This window comes from Gouania willdenowi, chromosome 11 (assembly GCF_900634775.1).
Source record: "Gouania willdenowi chromosome 11, fGouWil2.1, whole genome shotgun sequence".
Taxonomy (NCBI): Eukaryota; Metazoa; Chordata; class Actinopteri; order Blenniiformes; family Gobiesocidae; genus Gouania; species Gouania willdenowi.
This window is the reverse complement of record NC_041054.1, coordinates 22,251,346-22,273,672: the sequence shown is the minus strand read 5'-3', so window position 1 is coordinate 22,273,672 and position 22,327 is coordinate 22,251,346. Positions and strand designations below refer to the sequence as shown.

The 22,327-nt window shown below is 38.3% G+C and overlaps 1 protein-coding gene across 1 annotated transcript in view; it reads left to right on the top strand.

Annotated features, from left to right (window-relative positions):
- Nucleotides 1–11,601, top strand: part of oprd1a (opioid receptor, delta 1a) — a 37,493-nt gene extending 25,892 nt beyond the window's left edge. Inside the window, exons 2-3 of the mRNA XM_028461035.1 lie at nt 8,172–8,530; nt 9,521–11,601. Of these exons, the coding sequence (XP_028316836.1) occupies nt 8,172–8,530; nt 9,521–10,050 (889 nt within the window). The 3' untranslated portion in view covers nt 10,051–11,601. The remainder of the gene's footprint in view (nt 1–8,171; nt 8,531–9,520) is intronic.
- The last annotated feature ends 10,726 nt before the right edge of the window (nt 11,602–22,327 follow it).

The following is a 22,327-nucleotide window of genomic DNA, read 5'->3' as shown; positions in this document are numbered from 1 at the left end:
GTGAAACAAACTGTCATATGCAGATGAGGATGGACCATAAACTGCTCCCACACATATTTTAATGAGGCTCAGCTCAGGTCACTTTAAACTATTTATATTTAAAACTGTGTATTATGGAAGTCAATAGTTCTGTTTCACTGCAAACATCCCTCTGTATTAAAGCAGGATGCTCTGCGGCCGAGTTATTTCCTCATTTCTCCAGTGCATCTAACTCGGTCACGCTTTGCAGCAATGATGATGATGATGGCTCAGACATGTGGCAGATGCAATAATCTGATCAATGATCTAATCAAATCAACCTGTTACATTGTTTATCAATGAAGGCGTTTCAAATTAAAAGTGAACTTTATAATTTTCACAGATTTCTATGACATTTACAAGCGTTGGGAAAACTCCACGTTCCGTGATTTCTAGACAGTCCAAAAAAAAATGACATCACCGCCTCCTTTCCTTCAACCCGCCTTCATTCACACATACGCGCTTTTGCTCTACTTACGCGTGGTGGGCGTGTCAGCAGCCTGGACCGGAGAATACACGTAGGAGAGAAGTTCGTAACTGCAGGCGCGCAAAAAAGCGCTTAAGTCCAGACGGGAGAATAGAGCCCTTAGTTATTTAGATTCCATTTTTATTTTCTAATATTTTAATTATTTGTGTATTTGTTTTGTACTACTTGTAAGGCAGCTGACAACTTGTTTGTGAAATGAGCCACTTCTGTCACACCTGGTAACCCTGCTTGGTTTCTACATATGAGAACACTGTCTGAATAATTCCTCCTATCTCCTTTCCTATCCACCTTTCTTTAACCTCGTGGATGACGTCACAGGGTTAAGGAAAGGTGTTAGGGACTTCCTAAAGGAGTTAGGGAAAGGCCATCATGTTGTTTTGACAATAAGACGCACTTCCACTTGATGACGTAATAATCAGTCGGCGGTGAAGGTTAGTGACGTCCGCCTTGGTGTACAAATTTTGAAAATTGTACTACTAAAAGCACATTCACAACACTTTCCCCTGTGTCTCTAATCACTGATATAATCTCAAATATCACAAGGTTTGATTGTAAATTAAAGGTAAAGAGGCTACGAGGAACAAAAGTAAAACTCAAAGAATGTGTTTCCAAGGCTAAAGGAGGTTATAAAGGAAGCATTTAGCCTCCTTTCCTTAGCTTTTAGAGAATTGGAACGCTCCTTATCATGGCTGGATTGGAAAGGAGATAGGAGGGACTATTTGGACGCGGCCAGAGACAACTTTGATCCTAACATCGCAAAACAGCTGATACACAATAACAACTAAGTGCATTCATATGACTATTAGGTGTTAGTTTAGCTGGTGTCAATCACAGAATCATAAAAACACATTTTAGACACAAAGATGCAGGATTAGAAAGATTGGACAAATGTAATGATATTCAGTTATTTTCTCACAGTTAAAACAGGAAAGTTTATCAAAGAACATGTTCTACTCGTGCCTTGGGTCACGTCAATACTTTCTCAAGGCCAGGCAAGTTTCGTCTTTTGAAGAAACAGATTTATTATGATAAAGTTATAATATCTCCAGCTGAGAAAGAATGAAAAGCAGGCTTATGAGATCAAAAGGTTCCCAGGATGCATCTGTTCAGATCTCCGATAATGATACTACCAATTAGAGTTGTGATATTGTAATTATGAGATAAGACCTCTGCTCATTTTTTTTTTTTTTTTATTATTATTTCAGTAAATGCAGTGCTTGAGAAAACCAACCATAAATTAGAACTGAATTTATTATCAAAGCTTTCTTTAAACTCTTTGTATCTTACGCAGATGCCCTTCATGTATTTCCAAAAGATGAAACACAAAACATTATTGAAAACATTCCCTTTCATTAAGTAGCAAAGTGCAGCTCCATTATTTTGAATTTCCCTTGATTTCCAGACTGATTGTGGTCAGAATGAATAGACCAACCCGTCGTTTTTTCTGTTTTTGTTTGTTTTTTTAATTCAACTGCTTAATGTGACCCAGATTTCTGTTTGTGAAATTTGCATTCTCAGACTGACTCGTTCACACTGACACAGCCTCACAAGTGACAATTATTCTGGTCAGTTCCAGCTATAGCTCACCATAAAAATGGTGCCATAATCTAACAGCATAATAAAACCAAGTCAAAGAGAACTTGGTCAAGAAACAATTTTACTGGCAATGAATACATTTTGTTGTCATATTCTTTGAAGTTGTGAGTGTGACTTTATTATTATCTCTGTGCAGTGTTTGTGCATGTTCTCCCTCCTGTATATGGGTTGATTACAGTTCAATCCCAAAGTAAAAAAAAACAAACTACAAACACCAAAACTCACATTCAAATGAAATACATTTGTTATGAGCACTATTTCTCAATGAACCATTCTAGGAAACATTGTATAACAAATGGTAATATGAAATGGGCGTCAAAGTGTCGTGAGTTGCCAACCTTGTTTTATTGGCAGACATCATGTGCACCCAACTGTCACAACTTGTAACAACCTCATTTAACAAAGCTCTGCTTGGATTTTATTTCACTTGAAAGTCTATATTAAATCCAACAAAAAGTCTATAGGCCCAAAAAAACAGTTTGAAATAGACATTTTTGGCATTTAACAAAATCCTCTGACAATAAAGTCACACAGACTTCATTCTATAGCTGTAACTCAAGCTCTGTCTTTGGACAAAGCTACGATTTATGTCTCTGAAAGGTGGTAAACTATGTCTTCCAGCAGAAAACTTAACTCACGTTAGCGATAATATTATCATGCACGCTATGCAGGTATGAACTGGGACTAAAATTCAGCCCTGGCATTTTCTATCCAGACCAGTCCATTACATTATCAGTGACACCATGTAGAAGCCATTATTGAGTCAGTGATGTGCAACAAGTGGCTCTTTAAGTCTTCATTTTCATTTTCATTCTCCCAGAAAACCTTAAAAGGAGGAAACTTTAACCCCTTTTTAACTATTTTTTGCCATTTTTGCTCCTTTTTTTATTTTCACTTTTTTCAGCCTAAAGCAACCTTTTTTACACACTTATCCAATTTTTGTCCTTCGTTTATTTTTTTTTGGCCACTTTTCATTCCAAAATAAGCTAACTTTTGCCCGATAACATTTTTAAAAATTCCCTACATTTTGCCTTTTTTGTTCCACGTTTGTCCTTTTTCACTATTGCTTAACACATTTTGCTCATTAAAGCTATACCTTTTGCCATTACATATCACCTGGCTCCTCTTTATTTGTCTCTTTTTTGGCCACTCTTAACTGCTTTTGACCCACTTTAGTCACTTTTCACTCATTTCTTGTCACGTTTTTGCCACTTTTTGACCATCTTTGGCCAACTGTTAATATCTCTTTCTGCACTCGCTTGTAAAAAAAACAAAAAAAAAAAACAGGTCGGCCCACTTCGGGTGGACGACTCGGTATGTCAGATGGCCAGTCCACCCCTGGCACCATGACATGAAAACCAACAATTCAAAATCACTTGACTGAGTTGCACATATGAATCAGCATAGGTTCCTAAAATGATTGATTGGCAAATGGGTATATAAATGTTATCATCTTTTAACAATGAGATAGTATTTAAAGGTCCATGGAATCATGCTCCATTTGTTCTAAGAACCCCAAAAACAGTATTTGAGGTTTATTTTCCCAAACTTCCTGTTTTCCAGAGTTTTAGCCTCTGAAAAGTCACTTTTTGAGCAACTCTACACAAACGGGCTGATTTGCAGCCTACTTATGTATATTCATGAGTGGGCATGTCTATAGACGGGACACTGACTTCCTCCTCCCCTCACGATGACATAGGACCAGAGGACAGCCGGCCCTCCTCCCACCCACTCCGTAGCCGAGCTCATGCTGCTTTATAAACACGAGACAGAGTGTGGGGGCGGGGCATTCACCGGTACATACATAGACTGTAGAAAATACATACATAGCACTGCGCAAAGGACGCTGAAATGCTCACCTCTGTGGGCGTGTCTGTTTACATGTCAATCACGGCAAAGAGCTTCCAGGAGGCGCGGCTTCTCCAGCTCAGTGCCGCGTTAAATTTGTCATCAAAGTGGGAACGCGTCATCTAATTGGAGCGAGGTGTTTGTGCTCACCCTGCAGTAAGAAAGGAGAAAATAACCCTCTAACTAACGATTGAGGGAATCAATGAAAAAACACTTTGGGCATGTGTATGAAGCTCAAATATCACTTTTATCATGTTTAAAGCACAGAAAAGTTAATTTAGCATAACATGGGCCCTTTAAGATTGTTCTTTGATGATGTAATGTAGAGCCTCACATAGCTCATAGCAAAATAATATCTTTTAGCATGATGTCATGTATGCTCTTCTGCAAAGTTATGTCTTTTAAAACATTTGAACTCTTTTTGAACATGTTTGTGTGTCATTTGTACATCTTTTATTTAACAAGCTCAAAATCCTCAGGGAGATTAATATATTCATTAAAAAATGAATAGATGATCGAATATCAGCACAATCAAGTTCTCTTACAAAAACATGAATGCAGTTTCGTTACTGTGAAATGGGGAAACCTAAAGCAAACCTGAAGCCAATTAGTAAAAATATAGTAAAAAAAATGCAGATGCAAATGCATCTAAAATGCACTTGGAAACGTTGATAGAAATAGGCTTGTGTCCCGAAAGAGAAGCTAATAAATCTTCCAAGCAATACAGCAACATTTTCGTTTTCCAAAACCCATAAACATTTTTTTTTATCTGCGCACACACTGAAAGAAAAAGAAATTGGAGTCCAGCTCACTACAATGAATAATGAATCATACTTCTGCGGCAGTAGTGTTTTTCATTTTTCAGGTTATTTCAATCTCATCAGAGGCCAAAAACCATTGTTCCTCAGACTATTTATTTGGGAGCAAAACAGTGACACTTACAAATTCCCTTCACACAAAAAGCACGAGGGATTGAATCTCGGATCTTACTCATAATACCATGTTTCACAGCTTTCATATCCTTGAATTAGAGACAACAACAATAACTTGTTTAAAAAATAAATAAACAGTGGTTACCACCTAGTTCTCTCATAAGGAAAGGTAGGGACACATCAAGGCCTATCACCTCTGAGGAAGGCTGTCGAAACATGTCAGGAGATAAAAACATTTCCTGAAAAACCTTGTCTCAATAAACAAACCCTTAACATATATTTCAAAAAAGAAGACAAAATGATGTTACTGGAATTGTTGCCATACTGTGGTAATCTTGATTACCGAATATATCAGGTTAAGTGTTACATTTTTTAAATTAAAAGCATTTAATAGGTTGAAATTTTTCCCAGATATGAGGTGAATGAGGTAGGCCTGAATAAAGAAGGAGGCAGGAGTAAAGTTCATATCCATAAAGGGCCCATGTTACGAAGCGGGATTACCTCTTATCGCGCAAACTTCCAGGATTTAATCAGTGTGCTGAACTACGAAGCTCGCTAACGTCTTACGGAGTTAAATCACCATGGAAACTTAGACTGAAAGACTAGCCTGGTCGGGAGTAGGTTTTGCTCTAGCTAGGATCTTAGTGAGTACTAAAGTCCCGCCTCCTGACCAATCAGTTCTCTTAGAAAATGAGCTGTCCAATAAAAGGTGATGTGTGAACACGTCACTGTGTGGATCTGATCTGACAGCTGACAGGTGAGAAAATATTTAGACATCAATGCAATCTTTCATTTACCGATGTCATCCTTTAGGAAAGATAGAGATTTATATCTGATGAAGCCTGTGTCTCTGTATGCGCGGACAGGTGAAGTCATTAATTAAATAATTCATTTATTCATACGCTAGTGAGGCTGACCACATCAGCAGGAACATACTACAGACTGTGAATCAATGTGCTCTCATCCCAGTGTGTGTGATAAATAGGCCTACATGAATAGAAAAACGTGTGTGTTGTAATAAAATGAAACTGAGCGCTGTCCGTTTATCATCCAATGGATTAATATCATGAATAATCTCACGCTTTTACGCATTAACTCATCACTGCCAGCCATTTTCAGAGCAGCCAATCCCATATTGGCAGGCATTTTAGATGATTTTCACTGATTTTCCAGAACCCACAGAATATTTTGTCCTATGACGATCTGAAATCTAAAACCAGATTCTGAAAGATTCAAGTATCTACTCTCATCAAATAAAAAAATTGTGTTTCAAGCTTGTTTCATTCTTCTGTAATCAGCAGTTGAGTAGAGGCAAGTTTCACACAAATTGCCAGTTTGTGACAAAAAGCTGAGAAAAAAGCCTTTTTCTGAAGAAAACCAGTCAGTGACTTTGAAGCATTTTTTTTTTTTTGCTATAGGGACACCTCAGTATTGGTTTCTTTTTATAAAACTACAAAAACAACACTGCGAACAGGCTTTTGATGGCAAAATGATTATTTTTCTCTCCCCATCATTTTTTCCATTAACTCTCGTAGTGTCATTTTCTGTCTTGTAAACTCCTTTGCTCTTCCTTAGAGCTCCGCCCATCATCCAAAGGTGCGCTGCTGCCACCAACACGGCACCAGTTGGTCACTACATCATTGTACAAGCTGGATATTCACGGGAGAGCTTCATCACACTGTCTCCGAGCAACCAGGGTTGAAAAACACAATTGACATCTTTAGACGTCTTTGGCAGTCAATGAGTTAACAGTGTCAGCAGCTTCCTGCCTGGGTTCTTTCATTCCTAACTTTTCTGTAACAACAAGGTTACAGGGTTCACAACCATAGAATTACAAGACACAACCCCAACTTGTAATTGTAATTTATTGTAAATAATTGTTGTGTTGTTCTGTCCTTATGTTTTATTTATTCTACATTGTCATGTTTTTGTGTTTGTAAATGTGATGGGCGGAGAGAATAGTAATTTCAATTCTCTACATGTCTTGTACATATAGTGGTATCCACAATAAAGATGACTTTGACTTGACTTTTGACTTTGAACTCTCCACCAGAAAAACCTGAAAGCATGATACCTTAAAAAGAAACCATCAGACACAGATCTTGACAGATATGCAAAAAAACAAAACAAAAGAACTAAACAAGTAGGACAATACAGGCGCTTTGTATATCTTCATAAGTTGTATATCTTCATAAGTTCATGCTGCCAAGAAAGAGAAGGAAAAAAGTACATAATTAACTAAAAGGCTGTTAATTAAATACAGATGAAATACACACACATTACAGTGGTAAAGAGGAAATACAGGAGTGAAAGACAACCTGTGCAAAAAAGGACATTACGTGGGCAAAACCATGTTATAAAAATACATATGTAAAAGAATATAACAATGATGATTTCTGTACATCAGTACACATTTCAGTTCATATACAGTATTCACCATTAACAAGTTTAGGAATACAGAGGAATCATTCTCAGAGGTAATGTAAAAAGGAGAACCAGGTTTTCTTAATTGATGGGATATTGCTTTTTATGGACGCTGTTAGTTTTTCAAGACTTAAGTGGTCTGTGAGTAAGTCTAACTGTCAGGTTCGGTCTTGTTATTTAGCCCTTGGGGTCCTCTTTAAGTTATTCTGTGTTTTTGTGTATTCTGTTTGAGTCTGGCCTCCTGTGTTTAACTCTTGTCTGTGTTTCAGGTAACCCTGCTTGTGGCTCCACCCCCCAGTGATATCTGTGTGCTTGGTTGGTGACTGATTAGCTCCCTCATGTTTCCACCCAGGAGTGGCCGATTCCCAATCAGGCCATCTACACTATTTAGCTGAGTGCTTGGACATAGTGTTTGCTGGATCATTGTTAATGTCTTACATCATTGTCTATCCTCCTTGTGTCCTGCTGCGTTTTGTTGCCTGCTCCCTGGTTTCTTCGTGCTGCCTTTTTTGGGTTTTAGTTTTGTTGGAATAAACATGGATTGGTTCCTAGAACACTATGCCTGCATTCTGCCCCCATCTCTCTTTGCATTTGGGTCCACACCCACACCACACCGTGACACTAACCAGTGGTTTACAGATATTTTTGTTCGATCTCTCCAGTTTGCCAGTATAACTTTTTTAACAATGGTTAATGATAATAGCATGAATGGTATGTAGGGATTAGAATGGTTAACGATGAAATATATAAATATTGCAATAATGGGGCAGAGAGGGATGCATAGGCTAGTCATTTAACAAAGCTTGATCAGTTAAAAACACCAACTTTGAACCAATTAATTTTCTCTACATTCTGATTCTAACCAGATACACCAAAATGAAGACCGCCACAAACATCTACATCTTTAACTTGGCTCTCGCCGATGCTTTGGCCACTAGCACACTGCCGTTCCAGAGCGCCAAGTGCCTGATGAACACTTGGCCCTTCGGGGAAATCCTGTGCAAGCTCATCATTGCCATCGATTATTACAACATGTTCACCAGCATCTTCACCCTGACGATGATGAGTGTGGACCGATACATCGCAGTGTGCCATCCGGTCCGGGCTCTGGGCTTCAGAACAGCAGCCAAGGCTAAGCTGATTAACGTGCTCATCTGGGTGTTGTCCTCTGCCATTGGTGTTCCCATTATGATCATGGCTATTACAGATACATCATTAGAAACTGGTGAGATATTTATTTGGTTTTTCTGCATAATGTGTCACTAATTCAAATAAATGTGCATTTTAGAGGCTTCAATTTTGAATTACAAAGCATCATCCAGCAATGAAGCCAGGGTTTGGGTCAATTACATTTTTCAGTTAGAATTACTTTTTCAATTATCCATGTTAAATTATAATTCAATTATGATTACAGTAACCAGCATTTTTTCCAATTACAATCAATTATAGTTACTTTTTTTAAGTCAATTACAATTATGTTCTCAATTACTAAAGGTAAATGACAATAAATCACAGTTACTGATAACCTACTAACATGGAACCTTCCCTTTGTGTTAGCCTACTGTGAGCAACTCTTATGATAACGGGTCCTAAATCAGCTGTAAAATTCACTAAAAATAATTATCTATGATCTATTTTCTGTCCTATCTATTGATTACCTTGTTAGGCTTCCTAATCCATGGAAATATAGGTTTTAATATTTTTGGTGTGGGCGTCTGAGCCCTCGATTTAAATTTTTTTTAATGGTAAAATGTGGGATGTGCTTGATATGAATATTTGAATAAATGTTAAGTACATATTGTGTAGAACTGTACATAGAACTGTAACATGGTTCCCCAGATTTGCGTTAAAGTATAATTGACCATTTTTATAGAATGTTCATGACAATTACAATTATAATTACGCCATATTTGTAATTAATTATCAATCACGCGATTACAATCATAATTGCAATTGACTATCAATTACGCGATTACAATTAGAATTGACCCCAACCCTGAATGAAGCTGATGTTACCTTACTGAAAACTGAATTAATGAAATAATTTTTGAATTTCGAACGCATAATAATACATCCAATGCACTATTCCAGTATGATATGAATTACTGTAGTTGCATACTTGAGTTTGGATTTTTAGTATTCAAGAAATTTAGCCATGTGCAGAATAACTTCCCTCTCCACTTATAGGTCTAATGTTCTTGTCTTTTCTATACAGGCAGAACCAGATGCACACTAAAGTTCCCTGACCCTGACTGGTACTGGGACACTGTGACCAAGATCTGCGTCTTCATCTTTGCCTTTGTGGTTCCTGTGATGGTCATCACTATATGCTACGGCCTCATGATCTTACGTCTTAGGAGCGTTCGTCTGCTCTCAGGCTCCAAGGAGAAAGACCGCAACATGCGTCGCATTACCCGCATGGTCCTGGTGGTGGTGGCAGCCTTTATCATCTGCTGGACCCCAATCCACATATTTATCATTGTGAGGACCATGGTCAAGGTTGACAGCAGGAATCCCTTTGTGAACGCGAGCTGGCACCTGTGCATTGCTTTAGGCTACACCAACAGCAGCCTCAACCCCCTGTTATATGCTTTTTTGGATGAAAACTTCAAGCGGTGCTTCAGGGATTTCTGCCTTCCCTGTCGAACCAACGTAGAGCAGAACAGCTTGACCAGAGGTCGCAACACCACAAGGGATCCGGTGTCCGTGTGTGCACCGACGGATTCAGGGAAGAAGCCGGCATGACTAGGCCTGGACTGGGTCCCCAAAGGATCTCGCCCGAGGAGGATCCAGCAAGATCTCCAATCAGAAGTAACACAGATTTCTACGACAGAGTTTTAGGAAAACTTTAAAAGAGAAGTTTCCCAACATAGAGTCATTGTCTCTCTGCAATCAGACTGAAACACAAAACAGTCATTATACGAAGGTAAGGATAAAGAACAGCCTGTTGGAATTTTGGTCTGACGGTAGAAACAATAAGCGGATGAAAATGAAGGCCTGAAATGTGCATGTAATGCAACATTTCTATTGAGGACTGTTTTTTAAGAGGTTTAGGAGAAGTTAGACCAAACATTAACTTCTGCAGTTTGCACCGCAAGCGTTATGGTCATTACGCCGTAATAAGACTGAGGAAGAACAAGTACTTTTGTTCTAAACTTTGTCAGGAAATAAACCTCCTATGTATGTGTTAATCATCAACACAAAGCAAACAAGCCTCACTGAGCAAACTCACTCAAGCAACCGACCGCACGCAGCATATTTTTTCAAACCAGTTACAGTCCTCTAAAAATAGGAATTATCTTTTTGGTGTGTTCATCACTATGTATTTCCTAGATGTTAACTGTGATCCATGCTTTTTCTTGCCCTTTTCACTTTATCTCTAAATACAACCCATGTCTGTTGAAGCGTCAGTGGGTACTGGAGAGGAAAATCTATTAAACTGGCTCTCTGAGCGTTTGTGTCGAGAGAATTCTGGATACTGCTGGAGCTTGGATTTCAATGAACTTCTCTCTAGTTCAGTGACATGACTTTCAGCAGTCCCTAAACAAAGCTTCAGAGAAGAGTCACTGAGGAATGATAAACTAACAGAACACTTACAGTGGGCTTGAAGATCTCACTTTTTAAAAACTGATAAATCATCAAAACATGAGCTGCAAGTTGAACTGTCAGCAGCTTCTTTAAAATGCACTGATCTTGTCAACCTACATGCTTTAATATTAATATTGCGGAAGACAAATAAGGATGTTAACTGTCATTTTTCTCTCTAACTATTTATTTGGGGTAGTTTATGTACCTTAAAAGGTTGTTATCAGACCAAATGATATGGATCTCATTCTGTGTCGTGGGAGGTTCATGTTAGTTCAGTCATGAGGACTGTTGTGCTACCACTCAGGGTTTGTACCCGCAATTCATAAATGTTTAACACTATGTGTAAGCTGCAAGATCAAATCAAACAGTTGAAAAGTATTAAGCATCAAATTAATGACCCTATAATCACTCAGTTCCAATGATAAACTGTAAAAAGTGTAAAACTAACCTGTCTCAGTAAAAAAAAATTACAAGGTTGCACCAGATTTGATCTTACAATGCATTTATGTACTATGTGTTTACATTATAACTGGGAACACTTGCCATATTTGTGACAAGAAGCAGCTCAAATTGACCCAAGAAGAAGCCTTCCAGTTTGTTTCAACCTGCTATTTATCCACTCTGGGATACATCGTTCTAATTTTATTATATTCATTGACAATGGAGAAAACCAATTTCATCTGCATTTGTCTTAAGTACATCCATAGTTAAACGGTGTTGTATTAAATATAATAAATCTGTTGTTTGAATCTGGTTTTTAAACAATGACTTGAACTGGCTGCAAAACAACATTTGATTTCCGAGTAAATCAAATATGGCTAGCCAAGGTTATAGGATTAGTGTGTGCTTCAATACCAAATCCTTTTTAGCCTGGTGGCAATATTGCACAGGCTTTCATTCACGACAAAACAAGGTTTACGCACTTAGATGTTCTCTCAAAAGCCCCATGTTCGTGTGTTTTGGACTAGACGAGGTTAATCTCGTAAATGCTTTAGGTTCAAACAGAATGGACATAGACTTTTGTAAACAAGGCGTGTGTGCCTGAGACTGCTGAGAGTTCCAAAAACATTGGCAAGTGTTTCTATGTAGATTGGGCTTTGGACAAAGAGCCAAACATACATAACCCAGAAATATAAGGCTTTGCACACCCTCTACTTACAATGCTACACTCCTAGGGTGCATGGAATGGTAAGTGCTGTTTTTATCTGCACAGACAGCTATTTGGAAGAATGGGTTTTGCAAATCACAGCATCTTTAGCGAACATTGCAGAGGTCAGGAATGAATAAACCAACTTTCAATTGATTTGAGAGGGACATCTGGGTTATTTCTGGGAGAAAAACTGCATAAATGCACACTGAGGTTAATTTACTTCAATACAAATGGTGGGGCGATTTGGTATGACGTCTGATACTCATGCTACCAGGAATTGGTGTGGGTGCAGCATCCCTCCTCTGGCTTTGCTTTTATTATTCTTCTTGGTGTTACCCTCCAAAACTTAGTTTTCCTTGTATTTCCTCAATCACATGGGTGTAACACGGGTGGCCCTCCTTTTTTACATGTTTTTCCTTCTAATAAAGCCTGGTTTATTCTTCCCTAGGGAGGGCTGGTGAGGGTCACAATTAAGCAAAATAATCAATGGATTATTACTTTTTTGCGAAAACAAAACAAGCATAGATGTCGCAAAAATGATTGCACTTCTTTAGTGTTAACCTGAGACAACATATACAAACAAGGGAAGAAAAAAACATTTAATACTTAAGTGTGGTTGATTTATTGGCCAAGCCCTGGTAGCCATGGTTGAACATGCAATATACTTTCCTTTATTGTTCTAACTTGTGTTATTTCTGTAGACAGCAAGTCCACAGTGAACAAAAACCCCAATTCAGTCAGGATCAATTTAGTCAAATTGTTTTATTTAGCATGCAGTTTAAATTTGGCAGTAAGGCTCTGTTCTAGAATGCCCCAATTGAAGGGCGCTTGCCCTCACTCTTCCATGAGCAACATGGAAAGGCATAAGCAGAGAGAGCGGTCTGCATGACCCCCTGGAACAGAAGCACAGACATTAGATTGCAACAGAAGACACTGTTTAATAAGACAGAAGAGGAGGAGCTGGGACGAGGGTGGGTTACAAGGTGTTTGCGGACGAAGCGTGCAGAAGTAGGCATATTGCAGTGGTTTACATGCAGCACTGAGACTAACTCTAACCAATGGAAAGCATAGAACATGATCAGGTGGATGATTAACTGAATTAGGGGATGGATTCTGTCAGTTAACAGCTACTGACAGATGAAGGGGCTGGGCTAGCTTGACTTCCGTGCCTGCCTGAACTAGCGCTAGTCAGGTAGTAGATATAAGGTAGATGAGTAAAGCAATGAGGTTGGTCGTTGAGCACTAGCGTTGTTTAATCTGGCTCTCCAAACACTTGCTTGAACACAAATTTGTTCATTGTGTTGTATTTGTTTAACTTTTTCTGATTTTCATGGAATTGGCACCATTAGCGAGTTACTGCTGCAATATGAGACGCTTGGAATCTGATGAAGCAGCAAAGAAGAAAAATCTCTTCAGCAGTTTTTTCCTGAATTCACTGACGTGTGATTATGGTTAAAGAGTTTTTATGATAAAATTGCTCTATAAAATGGCAATAAATAAAACAGGCCTAATCCATGATGGGATTTAGAACAATGACTACTGAAGATCAAGCCATTAGAACAGTGATATATTGACTTAGGCTTTATAGTTATTCATTTAGATCTAAAACTCTCCTTTTTAAACATAAACCTCTTCAAACATTTAAAGAAGGGCATTCTGTGCACTAGGAGGAGCTGCTAAAGAGGGATTACAAAATGGATAACTTTTTCTCTACACCATCACAATCAATAAAAAAAACGTTTAGATATAAAAGACTTTAGGCCTCAGTTAAAAGCTGACCAGTTGTCATTGGGGCTCTTTCTGCAACTTTCTGAACCAAAATTAAGTAGAGAAAAAGTTCTTTGAAATGCTTCCTGTGCACTTCACAGTTTTCAATGGTTCGAGTCCCACAGGCTTTTTTAATCGATATGGACTTCATTCTGTCGTGTTTTTTTTCAGTCATAAGGACTGTTGTGCTACCACTTAGGGTTTGTACCCACATTTCATAAATGTTTAAGACTATGCGTAAACTGCAAGATCAAATCAAATAGCTGAAAAGTATAAAGCATAAAATTAATGACCCAATAATATTCAGTTCCAATGTTTAAATGTGGAAACGTGAAAAAGAACGTTACACAAGTAAGTTGTATAGGTAGAGGTGGAATGATACAAAATGATAGACAAGATTAGGCTTGCGATAACGATGCAATATTTCTAGAGAGGAAAATAGGCAAATTGCAGAAAAATAACCATGCTTTTATTTGACTTTAACTCTGGACACACTTACATGGATATGACCTTTTCAGATCAATTGGAATAATAAAAAAATAAAAACAAACCATAACAATCTGGTACATAGTATATAGTGTAAATTTTGTATTTATTTATCTGACCGGTATACATTTCAGGACATCTTCAGGTGAGTGAGGTATCAGGCATTAGAAAAATCTTTGTCATTTATCAGACCAAACGGACTCCTGTCTCAGTAAAACCTCTTTCAAATCTTACGGCGTCACTTATCAAAACCAAGCGCAGTCAAAAGGCACCGCCTCAGGCCTTAAAACATGACATGACATTTTTATTCTGAAGGAACCAAAGTACACAAGGCAATTTTGAAGGAACCGAAAGAACACATGACGAAGTGCGTCTATTTTTGGGATTGGGCTGAGTATCGGCTAAATCGTGTGTTGTGCATCGTGTAGTATACATAGGGTCATGAGAAGCTATTAATGGTACGTTCAAACCAAATGCGTTTTATGCATCAAAATCGTGCCTCACGCGCGTAGTTGGACGCTTATGCTCATTGAATACACAAGCTTGTCACCAGCGTCAAAGATGCTCAGGATGCGCGTCGAGGGGAGGGGCTTCTCTGTTGCTGGTGGTGTTCATACAATGGATAATATTGTCACGATCAGTTACGTTAATAATTCACCCAGTGACTGTGAAGTGGTGGAGAACATTTATGTTGAGAAGGAGTGTGTTTCATGTTAGAGGGCTATAGAGAAGTGTGGGTGAATGGAAAATAAATTTTGGAGTTCTTTGCTGAACACGCCACATCTGACTCCTGTTCATCGGTTTTACATTATCGAGAGAGTGGCTTGGCTTTATTTGCGCCTCGTCGCCGTTTTTGGATTCGCCAGAGCTGCGCTCAGACAGAGTCGCTTTCGGCACTACTTCCATCTATCCCGTGCCCAGTTTGACGACCTGCTGACCTGCATTGGTGCTCGCATCTCCAACCAGGAAACCATCTACAGGCGCTCTATTGCCAGCAGAAAAAGCACCTGTCCATCTGTCTCCGCCTCCGGTTAGTGTTTTTTTTCTCATTATTCTGAATATGTCACGGTTGGGGAACGCTGCTGATTGGTCGACGCGCTGTATGCCCCAAAAGTTCAACAATCCACCTTTCGGTGTCGGTTGCGTTGTAGGCACCGGACACACGTCAAAAGCATCCGCCGCACAAAAAGCTTCAAAACGCGCCGCACTGGAGGCGCTGGATGCGTAGCGGGACTTCCGACGCTCCCTAGAAGCGCATCCACCATATATTGTGAATGTACACCTGCTGCTTTTGATGCTTTGGTGTGAACACGCCATGACACCTCACGACCAGCTCCAAATCAGCAATTGTATGGTCGCAAGAAAATCGTTAGAAATCCTGGTTGCTCCTCATGAGGTTGGCGCACTGTTGAAGAAGTGCCACGGACTTACCTCAAACTCTCAACCTGCACATGCGTGAACACTGTAGGACCGCTGTAGAATTGACGGGCTGTACTGCCCACATCTGTCCACCCAGTTCCTGTTCCATCACATCGCCACCTTTTCATGTTTAAGGCTCTGATTTGCAAGTGTCTCTCCACTTATGGGTTCTTCTTCTTCCTACGTTGCATTTCGGGAAACAAGACTCCGACGTGTCATGTATGGACGTACAGTGTGAGCAGTCAGATCGTGTCAGAGTCTCGGCCCTATATTGTGTGAGAACATGAATCGTGAGTTTGTACATTGGGACAATTGAGTCGTAAAATTTGAGCTGGAGCTGAGTACGAATGAAAAAATCAAACAATGAATGCCTGCCTTAAGTTGTAAAGCTGTTCTTTCCTTGTATTTTTAAAAAGTTAAGATATATCAACGTATTGTTTGATTAATAAATACATAGTTAAATGAAACGTTGATTAATCTTGACCTTTAGTAATAAATACACAAAATGACAGCTTTCATCTTACTCTCGTTTCCAAAGCAGCACGTATTGATGACTTCATGTGTATTTCTGGTTTCTTACAACGTCATATTGTGTTTTACGGCTTGAGGCTGTCATTTAACAACGTTTAGTTTGACAAACGAGGCAGTTTCATCTGACGACCTGAGACCTTTTCTTCTGAAGGAGGTTTTGCTGATATATGAGTTTGTTTGGTCTGATTTTCCTGATACCTGATACTGTACCTCACTCTGAGACCTGAGGATTTGGTTATTAAACACTTTGAAACAGGCTTTAAAATAGTAGTAGTATTGTATAGTTGCATTTTGTCATGCTATAAGAAAAACACCAAAGCAAGTAAACCCAGTTTATTTGTATTGAAAGCACAAATTTGATAATCCCATAGAGTCAGGGAGCATTAGCACAGCCAGGTGTCACCAAATGTCTGTGTAGTGGAGTTATGGGTTTGCTTCACAAGAAGATGGCCATAGGTTTGATTCCCAGGGTAGGCGTTTGTCTCTTTGTGTTCGTCATGCCTGTTTGAGATTCCTATGATTACTTTGTTTTCCACCAAATCAAACACATGCATGCTTGGAACTTTGTCAAGTGTCCTTGAACGATATGGCACAGGATCAACCCTTTGCTCTAAGATAGAACTATGTTGTTTGATTTTGTGTGTAACAATAATAAAAAGCCTGTTTACCAAAAAAACTGGCCTGTAACAAAACAAGTCTTACTCCCATATTGTTTCATATGCACAGTTTGGAGGAAGGCCATTCAGACATAATTCAAGTCCAGAAGGAATAATCAGGGTACTGGGATAAAGAAACATGATTTAAAACCATTCTTCTGTTTTGTAAAACATGATTTGAAACGTGTAAAAATACATTCATTATCAATTTTACTGCAACAAATTACACAAAACTTAAGTTGTATGAATAGCTTTCATACAAGTTATAGTAGATATTTCATGCACCTTGCATAACCAGGCTTGGTTTCAGCACAAAGCAATTAATCTCTAAGAATAAAATACATTATGCGGAGAGCTAAGGACATTCTGACTTTTATTAGGTTTTATGATATCTCGGCAAGGCCATTATAGCCCGAAAAGGTCATTTTTAAGGACAAACCTGCATACCATCTAATTCAGAATCCAAATAAAATTCAAAGAGGATTAGATGATATATGTTAATTTCTATTTCAATTTGGTTTTGAGTATGTATTATTGAATAATGTTTGTAAATAGTTTAAAATATACTTTCATTATGTTACAGTGAGCTCACATGTTTTTATTTTACACTTCTTACCAGCGACTGTCTTGCTTTTCTTCTTTGTTATACAGCTTCTTATAACTGAATCCTGTGTAAATATGAAAAAAACAAGTTTTGTGTTTAATGCTTTAAGGACTTTAGTGCTCTGTATAAACTAAATCTTTTTTGTTATGGCTTCTCCTAGTGCAAACGTAGCAGCTATTATTCGGCTGTACAGTTAAAGCAAAAATAAAAAAAGGGCAAAACTGTGTGTGTTTTTTTTTTTTGTACCTCTGTTTTGCTTTCGTGGTAATGAGAGGAAACAGGGTGGGTTCAGTTCAGAAAATGATTGTTCTCGTAATGGATTGATCCATCTTGCATGACCATGATTTAATCCAAGCTGTGAGTGCTACAGAGTAGCACGTCATGGTAAAGTAGATTTGAACAAACACACATGTGATGACCCAGAGGCAATTCCGGTGTGGGCTATTCTCTGCTACCAGAAAATTAAAACCTTCTTCTTCTTCTGTGTGGTTTTAAGGCAGTTGGCAACCAAGGTGAGTAGCATTACCGCCCCGAAAATTAAAACCAAGTCCACAGCTCCTTCATAAACTCAGATCATCAGCTCTCTGTCGCCATGGAGACCGCATGGTCCCACAGCCGCTGTAAAGACTTGAGTAAAGGATTGAGTTTTAATTTGATTAGGGAGGTTTCCTTCAGTGCAGCCCACTTCTCTATTACACTGATTGCTCTTCCCACAATGACAGAGAAGGCTCCATGTTGATGAGTGGAGGGGCGGCCACTTCAGCATCCATGGGAGGATTCAAATCACTGATGTGCTGTTTAACACCAGTTCATCAAATGAATTTTAACACGGCAGGGTCTGTGCTGTTGCCCCAGCTCTCATAAGTGGCTCCTAGTATTGTGTGTCCAAATGATATATAAAGCAAGTAAAGTTTCACTTCCAAAAGGGTTGCAGAAAAGACTTTTACAGAGAGAAGGGGAATATAATTTAAGAAGAAAACCAGTGCTTAATTTGAAAATCATCAGGTCCCGGAACACAGGCCTCGTGTTGTTCTGGCAGTAAGAGAGAGACCAAAATGTCACGGAATAAAACATTTTTTAAAGCACCTTTTGCTAACTAAATGGGCCAATAATATCATGTGAACACAAACAACCAACTAACCTAAATGTTTAATGAAAGACTGATGAATCAGCTTTAAAGAAGCACGGACAATCACCCGTTTCGAAGCACATCGTCTCTCACTCAGAGTGACAGCTGTAAAAATCTGTCATGTTTCAGCACCAGGGACAGCGCAAAATCACCGCTAATTTAGCCATTCTCATCATGAAGGTCACTAAACTTTCAAAACACAAATATAAAATATCTACAAACTTTTACAATCATAAGGCCATAACTCCTCTAATGAATCAGCAGCACAGCAGAAAATGAAAATAAAACCTTTTATTTGTCCAAAACAGCCAAAAGAACTGCCATGGAGAACTTTGATGTCTGATTTGACCTCGTACTGAGACCGATTATGAGCATATATGCTCATGCACGCTCATGGAACCCTAACCCTAACCTACTCCAATAAACTAATAAAAAATGTCAGTTCACTTTGAAAACAAAAATAAACAAAATTTTATATATATATTAGCAAATTTATTTTCCGGTAGTGCGCATGCGAATATATGCTCATAATCAATCTCAGTACGTGGTAAACACAGACCGTATCACCGGGACGCATGTTTATTTACTTTTGGCGAAGAATGGAGGCTTCATTGGCGCGTTTAGAAAACCTTTTGGGTCCCGGGCCAGCAAAACCTTATCGACCCATAACGTACGGCAACAAAAAGAGAAGGCTGAAGAGAAAGAGCAATATCAGAAGCAGATTGTGGATCACGTCCTGCTTTGCACTGTGAGGTAAGAATCTTTTTTTTTGTTTCCTCTGTTTGTAGCCTTATATTTAATGCACCTGGCTAGCGCTAGCAGTAACACAGCACCGAGCTGTGGTCAAAAGCCTGCAAAGTTGTTTTAACATCAACTCACACCATTTCACATTTTCAGATGTCTGTACATTTCAATAAAATCTCAGGCTTCAGTTATCCTGTGCAAATGCACCACATAAAAAGCAGACGTTGCGGTGTCATTTATTTATTACATGTGGTCCCTAGGTAAAACTAATCCCGTGCGAATAGGGCTTTGCAAGCTGACAAGACACAATTTTTTGTGGAAAATCACACTTAGTGTGGGCGTGGCTTGTCTTTACCAGAGAGAGATAGTACCTACAATCACTCAAACTTTTGACAGGTGTGACGTCACGACCTTTGTCCCGCCCCCAACCGGAAGTCCCGCCTTCCCAAACCGGAAGTCCCGCCTTAGAGTCAAAAAAAAAAAAAAAAAAAAAAAAATCTTGCACACGCACGCACACGCACGCACACACACACACACACATAATTCACCAGCCCCTCACTGAACTGTTTTAAAGAAAAAGAAAGGTATAAATGCACAATGTTTCTCACCAAATAAAAGAAAACCACACGCACACACACACACACACACGCACGCACACAGAGAGAGAGGGTTTCAATCACCTTTCTGCTCCAAAACTATTCATGCATTTAAGAAAATGTACAAGTTAAATATTATAGAACACTTGAATGAAACATTAGAAAAGAAGTTGATCGAGGATGCTTAATATAATTTTGATTGTTTAAGTTTTGTGCTTACATCGTTGGTATGAGAGAAATTGTGTCATCTTTGGACAGACAGTAGTGTTTCAGTTGTAAAAGGCAAAATAAGTCTAGACTTCAGCTTAAACCCCTTTCGGTCAGGCATCATTTAGAGGTTGACATTCTTAATGTATACATATTTTTTTTTCTTTCTTTCTTTTTCCTGTCGTGTAATGTGTGTGATCTTTTGAATGACCTTAGATGTTCACAATGACCGAAGAAATAAACTAATTAACAATCCAACACAACCCCTGAGTTCAGACGGCATAAAATAAAAGTGTTTTGCTTTGAAAAGAAGATGCAAAAAAAAAAAAAAGCTTTCCACATCAGACTTACCTCTGAACTTTAAACACACGCACACAGAGAGAGAGGGTTTCAATCACCTTTCTGCTCCAAAACTATTCATGCATTTAAGAAAATGTACAAGTTAAATATTATAGAACACTTGAATGAAACATTAGAAAAGAAGTTGATCGAGGATGCTTAATATAATTTTGATTGTTTAAGTTTTGTGCTTACATCGTTGGAATGAGAGAAATTGTGTCATCTTTGGACAGACAGTAGTGTTTCAGTTGTAAAAGGCAAAATAAGTCTAGACTTCAGCTTAAACCCCTTTCGGTCAGGCATCATTTAGAGGTTGACATTCTTAATGTATACATATTTTTTTTTCTTTCTTTCTTTTTCCTGTCGTGTAATGTGTGTGATCTTTTGAATGACCTTAGATGTTCACAATGACCGAAGAAATAAACTAATTAACAATCCAACACAACCCCTGAGTTCAGACGGCATAAAATAAAAGTGTTTTGCTTTGAAAAGAAGATGCAAAAAAAAAAAAAAGCTTTCCACATCAGACTTACCTCTGAACTTTAAACACACGCACACAGAGAGAGAGGGTTTCAATCACCTTTCTGCTCCAAAACTATTCATGCATTTAAGAAAATGTACAAGTTAAATATTATAGAACACTTGAATGAAACATTAGAAAAGAAGTTGATCGAGGATGCTTAATATAATTTTGATTGTTTAAGTTTTGTGCTTACATCGTTGGAATGAGAGAAATTGTGTCATCTTTGGACAGACAGTAGTGTTTCAGTTGTAAAAGGCAAAATAAGTCTAGACTTCAGCTTAAACCCCTTTCGGTCAGGCATCATTTAGAGGTTGACATTCTTAATGTATACATATTTTTTTTTCTTTCTTTCTTTTTCCTGGCGTGTAATGTGTGTGATCTTTTGAATGACCTTAGATGTTCACAATGACCGAAGAAAGTTTGTAAGCTCTGAAGAGATAAGAGTCAGGGCAGAAACTGAGCCGCACCCTGGGTGGGGTGAAACAAACATGTTTTGCAAACACACATTCTTCTAGTGTGCATCTAACAGATAATAACGTGACAGTTAGTTAAAACAAGTGTGTATCAGATAATAACGTGACAGTTAAAACAAGTGACTGCACAAGCTGAAGCATATCTTACAAAAAGCTTTCCAAATCTTACCATTCATAGCAGCAATATGACCATGTCTGACCATCACTATGCATAAGAATGCTTTGAACATCAGACTTACCTCTGAACTTTTCACACACACCCACACCCACCCACACCCACACCCACACACACACACACACACACACACACACACACACACACACACACACACACACACACACACACAATTTCAACCATCCCACCAACAAAAAAAAAACAAAAAAAAAAAAAAGCAGTCTTGGTGCGCCAGCTATGACTTGTTTTTAAAGTTTAATTATCTGTTTTGAATGGGACATATTCAAAGAAGGTAAATGTCATAAAACTTATAACACCGGCGGGTTAATTATTTGTTTTGTACTTATATTACTAGTTATTTGTATTTATTCTTATTTCAACTTTATTATTTTTCTTTAATATATTCATAATACAAAAAATTACTATAATATTATTTCTTATATTCATCATTTTTATTGCCTTGAAGGCAACGTAACTTTGTTTAATTTGTTTTTAATTTGTTTAAACAGTTGAATGAGAGAGAGACAACGTTTGTCTCTTTAAGGGTGATTGACGCTGAGCATTTGCTGGTTACTGATATAAAGAAAATGAGTCTCTATGGGACTTTGACGGAGTTGAAAAAGTAAATAAAGATA